Here is a 10,946-nt window from a genome sequence, read left to right as displayed (position 1 = left end):
CGCGTCACTGACACATGGAGTCCCCCACCCCACCCGCACACACACTGCATTTCATCTTATTTCATGTAATTCTCTCAAAACGCAATCCTGGGCATCTTATTTCATGTAACGGGGCTGGGGAAGGGTAGGAGGAGTCGTAGGGTGGTCATTATTATTATTATTATTATTATTATTATTATTATTATTATTATTATAGGATCGTGCTCTCGATGATGATGATGATGATGATGATGATGATGTCTGTGTACGACCCCCCCCTCACAAACACAAACTTTGTAGTCTTCTGTCTTATCATTCGAGATATCCTAGGAACGCACTGTGTGATTTAATTGGGAGTAAAAACTCTCAAGAAGAGATAATTCTAGCCAGACACTGAAGCACATGCTATATATGATTACAGTTATTGGCACATATAATAATAATAATAATAATAATAATAATAATAATAAAAATAATACCTCTCCCTCCGGATCGAGGTGGGGTACAACACAAATGCAAACGCCATAAAATACATATAATTAAAACATTTGAAACTAATACATGATTAAAAGCAGCACATTATTAAAAGGCATCTTAAAATTCAACTGGTGGAAGAGATCAGTCTTTATGGCTTTCTTAAATTCCGGAAGACTGTTAAGTTGAGGAATCTCTCCCGGCAGGCCATTCCACAAACTAGGAGCGGCAGAAGAAAAGGTCCTCTGGGTAATAGTTGTCAGCCTTGTTTTTGCTGGCTGGAGTAAATTCTTCCCAGAGGACCTGAGTGTGCAGGGTGGATTGTACGGGAGAAGGCGATCCCAGAAGTAGCCTGGACCCAAACCATGTAGTAGGGCTTTAAAGGTGATTACCAACACTTTATACTTTGCCTGGAAACTAATCGGCAGCCAGTGAAGAGATTTTAAAACTCGTTTAATGTGGTCAACCCTAAGTGTACTGGTGACCAGCCTGGCTGCCCTATTTTGAACTAGTTCAAAATATAGACACAGACACACATGCCTATTGATACAAAAATCCAAAGACCTGTGTTGGCCATGAGAGAGAGAAAATCCAAAGTCCATATTAGTGTAATACCTGCCCATGCCCAAAGATCATCTTGAGCCACCCTTCTCTGGGAGCCCCCACCCAAGGGAATGAGGTGGGGGCTACCAAGAAGGAGAAGGAAAAGAAGAAGAATAGGGCCTTTTCTGCTGTGGCCCCCCTGTTGTGGAAAGAGCTCCCCAGAGAAGCTCACCTGGTGCCTGCATTGCGCTCTTTTCGGCACCAAGTGAAGACTATTATCCCAGACATTTTAGTCTTTTAGTTTCTGTTGTTTCAAATCTGTTACTGTACTTGAAATCTTTGCACTGCTGCTACATTTTATTTTGGTTTTTAATTTTTATTTTATAGTGTAGTTTTAAACTTTTACATGGAAGTTTATGGTTTTAACGGTTGTGAACCATTGAAGAGAATATCGGCTATTGGGCAGTATAGAAACGTAATCAATATATGAAATAAGGACGGATTCCTATGTATGTTTAGACAGGTAAAGGCCTACAATTCCCTGCATGGGTAGCTAGAGAGATGCTGGGAGTTGTAGGACCTTTTTTCAGTCTAAACATACTGCTTCATGGTGTTTTCATTGCTTTTAACATTGTATTAGTTTTATGTGTGTTATTGCTGTACGCCATCTGGGGAGGGGCTTCTGCTCCGAAAGGCGGCCTAGAAGTATTTTAAATAAAATAAATAAATACATTATACCTTTATTATGACAACTAAAAGGTCACTCCCAAATGAGCAAGCCTTCGAGATCTGCAGATCTCTTCATCAGGGGAAAGCGTGGGCGGATCTTTGAAACCGGAAGTGCCTGCTCGGTGGTTCTGCCTTGCCCCCTCCCCTCGGCACCCTTTCTGGGCGTGACGTCCGTTTCGGTGACGCTCCTTCCAGTGCGTGATCAATAGGGTCCCCCACCTCCTCCTCCTCCCCCAGCCCCCACTTCCGGTCCGGGTGGGGGAGGGGGCTTGGGGGCGCGGCTGAGGCGGCGGCGGCTCCTCCCTCCTCCTCGCGAGACCCCGCCGGAGTCGCGGAGGGCGAGGAGGCGGCCGCGCGGGCGGCGGCGGCAGCAGCAGCAGCAGCGGCGGCGGCAGCAGCGGCAGCAGCAGCGGCGGCAGCGTCGTCGTCGTCGTCGTCAGTTACGCGGCGGCGGCGGCGGCGGCGGCGGCGGGAGCGGCCAGGTGAGCGGCTGTCCGTGCGGCCGAGCGGGCGCAGGGGCCGGGCCGGGCCTGAAGCGCGCGTCGCCCCGGGAGCCCGCCCCGACCCGCCGGGTTTAACGGGCTCAGCCCCTCCTGGCCCGGGAGCGGGCTCCGCGCGTGCCTCGGGTGGCCACCGATGGCAGCCGCCCTCCCCAACCCGACCGGGCTGGGGGATGCTGGGAGTTGTAGTCCCGCGCCGCTGGAGGGCTCCTGCTTGGGACCGGCGGGCCTCCGGCGTCGCGTGAGGGAGGGAGGGAGGGAGGGGGCCGGGCGGGCGATGTTTTCGCACCCACGGAAGCCGCCCGTGGGGCGTGGGCTGCCCTCCCTGCTGCGCGCAGCGGCTCGGGGGGTGCGGGGCCCCGCGGAGGGTTGTGTTGCACCTCGCGAGTAAGCCTGCGTGGAGGTCGCGGCTGAGCGGGGCCGCCCCCCTTGGGAAGCGGGCTTGGGACAGGGAGGGGGTGCGGAGAAGAGCCTGGCAGGGGCCTGCGCAGGAGCCTTTGTGAGTCCAGGAAAAGTCTTGGGAGAGACCCGTGGGGAGGGCTGCTGCAAGGGCTCACCGCTCCCCTGCTAGCCGCTTCCAGGCAGATAGGTTGTGGAGTCCAGATTTAAAAAGAAGAAGGCTTCTTTGTTTGTTTGTTTTTGTGTGTGTGTGTGTGTGTGTGTGTGTGTGTGTGTGTGTGTGTGAGAGAGAGAGAGAGAGAGAGAGAGAGAGAGAGAAAGAGATCCTGAGCACACTTAGCTGGGCACGAGGCCCATTGACTCTAGCAGAGCTGCCCTCCGAGCAGGACTGCACTGCGAGACTTAAAAGAGCACAACAAATGGTGGGGAAGCTCATAAAGAGGGGTTTGTCCGTGACTCCGTCTGTCTGTCTCTCTAGCTATCTAAAGCCATGCTGGCCGCCAACGGCTGGCAAAGAATTCCTGGAGTTCATTATGTGCCACCTGGATAAATTGTTTAATTTGTCCTGAACCTGCTGCTAATTCAATTCCCTTGAGAGAGAGAACACTATTTTTCCCCCTTCCGGCCCATCTTCATTTTAAAGAGCTGTTTTAATGGCGTGACAGAGAGGCAGTGTTCAGACATACTGAGAAACTAGGGTTTATCTTTAGAGACCAATCTTGGACTCTCGTTCCCCTCCTTTCTCCTCTCTAGTGTGGCTACAAGGAGATCAGAAGTGTTTGCTACTCTTTAAAGTTAACCACAGTTTAACATTGCATCTGAACCCTGAACTGTAGCTAATCTCAACTGTGATTTTTTGAACCAAGCCGACTTCATATACCAGGGTTTGAAGATTGTTTGAGTTTGGAAATAATATTAAAGTGTAGATAGTAAAAAAATAGAAGTAAAGCGTTTTTGCAGGTGTGCTGGAGATGGGAAGGGGACAGCGTATGAGTCTGAGGCCTGCCTAGGTTCGCTCTTGTAATGATAAACAATCACTCAGTCCTCCACAACTTGGTATCCTCCAGATCCGTAGGACTACAGTTCCAGTCATCTCTAGACAATATGTCCAATGGCACCAGGCTGCAGAAAGCTGCCATAATTTATTGTTCCGCCCAAGCAAGGCCGGGGAGAAAGTTTTATTTTGTGCATGTTTCCTCAGAAGTAACTCTCCCTTGTGTTCAGTGATGCTTACTCACAGGCAAGACATAGGATTACAGCCTAAGGCTGGGAGTAAGCTCCCTTGAGTTCAATGAGACTTACTTCTGAGTAGGCACACAGAGGTGTGCTCGAAGATTGTTATCCATATATAGAATATTATGTTTTTTTGAGGGGAAACAATAAGCTGAAAAAGAAATTAGTTATGGGTGATTGTCTATTCATAGACAAAGCATTGTTCCCTCTAGGAGGGAGGAGGTTAACGTGAGGAAACGCCTTGCAAATTGTTGTGGGAGCAGTGGTTAATGCTGGGAATTTGGGCAAGCTTGGTTTAGGATGATAGGTGAGGGAATGAGAAGATGTTTAATGACATTAACCAAGCAGAGTGGGACCTTAATGTTGGGGGGGGGGGATCTGGTTGTGCAAAATTTTGTAGGTACAAGTAACAGGGCCTTTTTTCACGTGGCACCTAAAATCTGAACAGCTTCCTGTATGAAATATACCTAGCCCATTCGTTGCTCACAGTCCAGCAGACAGTAGTGACTGTTGTATTCCAACAAGCTTTTTCAGATGTTGCGTTAATCTAACTTGAGATTGTTGGTATTGTTTTGACTCTATGCTGTTGCTTTTTGTCTTTTAATAAATGATTGGTTTTAGATGTCTTGGGGATCGTTGTATTGTGATGTTTTTATTCATTATTACTGCCCACCTTGAATATGTGTGAGAAGGATGGGTGTGAGTGGTAGGGATCAATAACTAATCCATTCTTGTGAAATATTACTTGGAGGGACAACGCTGTTGGTGTGGTTTTTCGGGACGCTTTGGGGCTAGTTGAACAGAAGTGGTTGTGAGCATCTTAGGGTGTGTGCTCTGATTATTTGCATGGCTGGCTTGTGATCCTTAGGATACAGTGGTGTGCTCCAAAGTAGTAAGGATGTTTATTTCCACCTCTAAGCCTGCATTCTGAAGTACACATCTTATGGAGCTCTGTGGGACTTACTCATATATAAGCATGCTTAAGATCAGGCCGTGGGTGCTGTTAAGAGATTAAAACTAGGGAAAAGCTGCACGTCCACCAACAGGCAGCAATCCAGCATAGCCCTGTGTCCATGAAACAAGACAAGCAAATGTAATTTGACATGGAGCACACAAAAGTATCCTGCGAATGTTGAGAGAACCGTTCTCAAGACTGAAATGTTATTGCACTGTTTTCGTGGGCTTTCATGACTGCGTTAATACTTAAGGTGTGGCCTGCCTTCGCTTAAGTCCCTTTCTTTAGCGCTGGAGGGTAGTGGGGATTCTGCATTCATGTCTAATTACAACATTCGGCAACAATGCCTCCGTCTTGCTGGAACCTGCCAAGTAGGGCTGCTTCTGACCTGGGTGAGACCTGCAGGAATCAGAGCGAGTACGGGGTATGTTCCTGCACCTGAGGTGTTTACTTGACACATCAACACATGCCAAGTTGTGAATTACAGTATTGTACCTATTGCAAATGTTCCCTGTTTCCGCTCTGGTGGATTTCTGCACCAGAGGCACAGTAGATATAGTTCATTAATGTGCTTTAGACTTGCTACAAGTAGGGCTGAGCTACCTCAAAGTTTTGACGTCTGGCAGCTGCATTTATTTTTATATTATATTGGTATACTGCACCACTGGCAAATGCCCCTGGGTGGTCAACAGCCATAACCAGACAACAAAATAACCATAAAAATAAAAGATACTTTTATTGCTGTTCTTTTGTTTTTTAAAGTCAAAATAATACAGTCTTTCACATTAAAAATATTTGAAAACCTCAAGGAGCCAGTAGTAAAACCCTAAACCCAAACGGGTGCTGCTAGGGCCACGTATGATGTTAACACTTGTGGTTGCGAGAACGGTGGCTGCCCCTTGGTAGTTTATAAACAGTCATGTGAAGTTACTAGTTCGGGCATTGCAGGGTTGTTTGCGACATTCTAATCTCACTGAAAGGCTGAGAGGCAAAGGGCTGCTTTGGGGAGGGGGGGCGGGAAGGGGGTTGATGAACACTGTGATCATGAGTATTTCTTTAAAACTAGCAGGTAGGGTTCGGTTTATTAAACCATTTGCTCGGAGCGACGCAGGAAATTCTTCCTCGCTTTGGTGATTTGGTCCCTCCTAAAATAGGAGAGGGGTGTTTTATTGCCTCTTGAGAGCTGCATATTTAGTTTTAGCAAAACACTCTTGTGCTTTTTTAAAGAGAGGATATTTTGCTAACATTGAGTTTGCAATCTCTAGTGGCAGTAAACCAAACTGTTCCTTCTACCTTGGTTCAACAGGGGGGTGGTTGAAGCAAGGACAGAAACTTGCTTACAGTTGCTGTTTACATTCTGACTTCTCTTTATAGATTTCCATTCTGTTTTCATGACTATCACCCTACATATTACTTGTTTAATGCAGGTGTGTGTGTGTGTGTGTGTGTGTGTGTGTGTGTGTGTGTGTGAATGATCCATCTTAAGAAAGATCACTTGTTTATTATTCATAGAGTGCCATCAACTTGCCTGGCAATTTCCAAAATGCAAGAAGGCAGGCCTGTGTCCCGAGTTGTTTACAAACTAAAATTCAGCACAAGGAGACACCACAGGAAGGGGGAGTGAAGTGAAGCGTTTTAGGAGGCAGGAATAAACAGGGAAAGTGTGTGTGTGTGTGTGTGTGTGCGCGCGCACACACACACACACACACACACCCCTCGGCACAGTTACTCTAGGAGGGTGGGGACTTCATGGCTAACTTCTGTTTACCTTTGTATAGCCGACAGACATCTCATCAACTCTACTGTGACACTGAAAACTGCAATTGCTTTCTTGATTCTGGATCAGGAGATACCTTTCCTTGAGGACAATTGATCTCATAATTGCCAACTGCCCGTTTTCTTGTTACATCTTGTATTCCACCTGATCTTCACAGGTTGCTATTGTGTTGATGGGGCCTCTCCCTGGGCCTGGAACGACGAGCAGGGCCTTACTAATGGAGGAGCAGTTGCTAAGGGAGAGTGGAAGGCTGTTTCTTGGCACCCTGTTGTGGCTGCAGTGTTGATTGATGGTGCTCAGCCCTACTGTGTCTCTCCTCCTTCCTTCCTCCCTTCCCCATTTTTCACAGCCATGACGCCTTTCAAGTTGTATTGGTGAGGGGCCTGTTGCTGCAGCGGCAGTGAAGGGTGTTGCGATTAAAGACAGAAGCTTGCCAAAGGCTGTGGGGGGAGTGTGTGTGTACACAAGAGGGGGGGAAGACATGTGTTTAGTTGCACAGGCTACTAGAAATGTTGAGCTGGGCCCAGGGATTGTCTTCAGAACTATCCAAACTTGACACATAAGCACTTGTGGCTGATAACTTGCCATTATTTTCTCAGCCATGATATATACTGATTTATTTATTACGTTTTATCTCATCCCCCCCCCCTACAAGGAGCACAGGGTGGCCTATGTGGGTCTTCCCCCTCCCCCATTTTATTCTCACAATAACCGTGTGAAGTAGGTTGGGCTGAAAGGTGGTGAATGGACCAGAGTCGCCAAATGAGCTTCTTGGTGGAGTAGATTTAAAGCTGGGTGTCCACAGTTCCAGCTCCACACACAAACCACTGCACCACACTGCCTCTGGCCAGTATAATCAGGTGCACTGAGAGCTCTGTGGTGGAATGGCTGGGGGTGGGGGTGGTTTAAAGCAGTCACACTTTCATTCTGAATGGTTCTTGCCTGGGTTTTGATCGCCAAAGCCTGCATACTCAACCCCCAGTTTTCACTATGATCCATGAATAATCTGATTGGGACATAGTAAAATAATAAGCAAAATACGAAGTTTGCTTTGCATGCAAATAAGCTTCTGAATAAAGAATCCTCTAGTGTGGTTCATTCAGGGTATAACACTGAGAAGTAAAATAGGTATTGATTCTGGTTTTTACTGCTTGGATTTTATTTTTCAGTTGTGTATTGAGTATTTGTGAGTCTCATTGAGGGTCCTGAGAGAGGTGAAAGGAGGGATAAATATTTAATAAAAATAGATGGAAAATGTAATGTAAATCTAAATCTAGAATCTAAATTTAGTAACTGAGAAAATGTGGCAAAATAGGAGGAAGAGGAGGAGGCTCTCTTTGCACAGATGATGAAGCCATTTCAGGTGCTGCCTTTTGGGGGGAGGGGGTTGGGTTTAAATGAGAAGTTAACTAGTTTGCAAAGAAATCTGGAATTTGAATAGACGTGTGAAACAGACTTCCATGGATTCCCACTCTGGGGAGGACATGAGCTTTGTGTTCTGCTTCTTGTCCTGCAGGGTTAGGGAAAGCTGACAGAAATTTATACAGACCCATATTTGTGTTCCAGGTCCTGTTGCTCTCTGAAGGCTTTGGCTGGCAAGGTCTTGTCCAGTAGAACTCGCCTCTTATCACAGCCATGCTAACGGCAGGATGAAACTGGAGGCTGTCGTGGAACAGCTGCAGAAGCAGCAGCAGCAGCAGCAGCATCAGGCCCCTCTGCAGATGGATTCCAGAGAGAGACAACAGAGGCAGGTCAGAGAAACCCAGCTGCATTATGCTCAGCAGCTGACGGTGCAGCAAGCTGCTCTTGCAGCCACATGTGGCAAGGCTTCGGGGGGGCCGTTCCTGGGTCCTTCGGCCAGAGTCCCGCCTGTGCTTGGGGCCGCCCGAACATTTGATCAGAGCAGCATGAACTCGGAGGAGGAGGAGGAAGAGGAAGAGGAAGAGGAAGAGGAAGGAGAAGAGGATTTGGAAGATGGTGATCTTGAGGATGATGCTCCAAGGACTGGGAAGGACACGTGTTCCGCTTTGAAGTATTTTCAGGCTTCCAAAGTCGCCCCGCACAACCAAAGAGTGGCTTCTTCCTCTAACCCCCTGCCGACTCTCGGGGTGCAGCAGGGACAACAGGGAAAGGACGAGCAGGGTAAAGAGCCTCTGAACCCTCCATATTCTGGCTCCGCATCTCGGAGGCAGGCCTGGAGGTTGGATGACCAGCTCAAGCAGGTCAGTGAAAATGTTTCTCTCCCCCCCCTCTCCCTGCCCCCCAAAGGTTGGCTGTAACAGTGAGTGATTTTGAGCTTGGTGTCTTGGATGGATCAAGTCCTGTTGCCATCTGTGAAACAGCGAGCTATGAAGTGCCAGGGAGGGGCCGTGGCTCAGTGGGGACAGAGCCCCCTGCTCTGCAGGCAGTAGGTCCCGGGTTTGATCCACGGCAGCATCTCCAGCCAGGGCAGGAAAGGCTCCCGCCTGAAACCCCGGGGGTGGGTGGGGCTGGCTGCTGCCAGTCCTGACGGGCTAGATGGACCGAGGGTCTGACTCGGTGTCAGGCAGCTTCCCCCAGCCAGCCAGCCGCTTGAGAGGTGGCGCTTCTAAATGGGGAGAAAGATAAATCCTAGGCCCTCAAGCAGCAGCTTTGCAGCCCCTGTGTGCCATGAAGGGGACATGCCCAGGAGAAATACCATGGATTTTCTATTTGTGTACCTCGTGAGATGCCTCCCCCTGCTCCCTTCCCAGGTTCTGTTTGCAGTTAATACTGGCAGCTGTGGTGTGTCTGGCTGGAGAATAATGGGCAGTTGCTCTCCACACTGCTGTGTGTGACTCTTTTGTGGTCAAAGAGCATTTTGGGTATTGCAATTCAAAAACATGCAGGGTGATGCAATTGGCAGAAGTTCATCCAACCTGCTGCATCGATGGCAAATGGGCCTCCGGGTGCTGCGTATTCCCAACTCGTCTTGAGCGGTGGGGGCGGTTGGCAGCATTTCGGCTGCATCGCCTGGATGCTTGTTGCTCAAGAGCATCTGCTTCACGTGCGCAGCCCCATAGGGAAGGAGCACATCATAAACAGTGGGGGCCTAATAGTTATGAAATGCAAGAAGGCCAAGTTATGACACTTCTGGGCAAAGCTGAAATGTGTGCAGGAAAGTACAGGGATCATCCCAAACGGCATTAACTGGTGATGCACCTCTGCAAATAGAGAAGAGTGGGGGAGGCGGCGGCGGCGGCAGACTGCATCATGGCGGCCAGGCTGTTCCTCGCCTGTGGCCATTGGCCCTCCTCAGATAACGTGCCCAATTCAGTTGTGCTGTGATGTATAGGAACCTTTCTGTATGGTAACTCTCTAGAATGTCATTAGGTATAAATAATCCCTGACAAAGGTGTGTGCTCTGAGCCATTTTGATGAATGTCCAAAGAGTTCTGCCGCTTTTAACTTCAAGGAACGTGGAAGTGCTGTGCTAAGTATTTAATATGAGCGTGCTCTAAAAAGTTCCAGAGATTCTTTGTTTTGTTTTTGTGTTCTTTGTTGTTACAGGAATTTTTCGCGCCTTTCCACTTCAAACAGAGTGCTCAAGGCGGCTCACAACAAGTTAAAAACAAGACATTTATCTAAAGAATACGTTAGCATAATGCTTATTACTAGAGATCTACCAGACTGATTTTGCTCATTTTTTTAAACTGAAGCAGAGGAGACGCGCGGAAACTGTTGGAAAGTCCAAAAAAGTTCAGAGTTCACCCTATAATAGCCAAACAGCGTGTTCCCTTCATAGAAATGGCTTTGGGCTTGCCTTCCTTTCCTGTCTGTTTCCTGCGTTTTGGGGAAGGGGTTTCTGCAAGTGGCAGCGGCAGCTTGGTCATCTTGCAAATGTGTCAGGCTGCAAACAGACCTTTGCATTCCTTGGAGCTTCTGTGCATCTTTGCTGCATCTGGGAAACTGGCCCCAGTGTGTGTTAGGGCACAATGGGGAAAGATCCCACTTGAGTGCAAAATTCTCTTTGACTTCAGCAGGCCAGCAGTAAGCTGGCCAAGCGCTGAGGCTTGGGTCCTTGCTAGTGTTACTAACAAAGTTCAGGCAAGGGAAGGATGGTGGGACGCGTCGGCATCAGCCTTCCTCCATCTTTAGTTTACTGAGCTGGTGGGGGTGGGGGGGGGGTTCAAGGTGGACTTTAAAAGAAAAGGACCGTGCTGGCAGTCAATAGCTTTGGGAATGACTTCAGAGGGACCTTTATGGAAAAGGCGTTTGGTATTTCTTTTCCTTGTGATCCAATAGCCTGATCCATAGCCGGTAAAGTTGAAATGGCCTTTTATTCTTTTTTGAGGATTTCGTTTTACTGAGACGTTTTAAACCCAAATTTCAGCTAAAA

At 48.1% G+C, this 10,946-nt stretch overlaps 1 protein-coding gene across 2 annotated transcripts in view; it reads left to right on the top strand.

Annotated features, from left to right (window-relative positions):
• The first annotated feature begins 2,173 nt into the window (after nt 1-2,173).
• Nucleotides 2,174-10,946, top strand: part of ARID3B (AT-rich interaction domain 3B) — a 46,055-nt gene continuing 37,282 nt past the window's right edge. The window contains exons 1-2 of one of the 2 annotated variants that reach the window (XM_063142898.1): nt 2,174-2,207; nt 8,156-8,811. In XM_063142898.1, the coding sequence (XP_062998968.1) occupies nt 8,239-8,811 (573 nt within the window). In that variant the 5' untranslated portion in view covers nt 2,174-2,207; nt 8,156-8,238. Of the gene's footprint in view, nt 2,208-5,109; nt 5,237-8,155; nt 8,812-10,946 lie in introns of those variants that run through there. The other variant, XM_063142899.1, reaches the window with a different exon arrangement.

The sequence above is a fragment of the Elgaria multicarinata genome, chromosome 16 (assembly GCF_023053635.1).
Source record: "Elgaria multicarinata webbii isolate HBS135686 ecotype San Diego chromosome 16, rElgMul1.1.pri, whole genome shotgun sequence".
Lineage (NCBI taxonomy): Eukaryota > Metazoa > Chordata > Lepidosauria > Squamata > Anguidae > Elgaria > Elgaria multicarinata.
The sequence above is the reverse complement of the archived record's forward strand: the minus strand, read 5'-3'. Positions and strand labels throughout refer to the sequence as shown.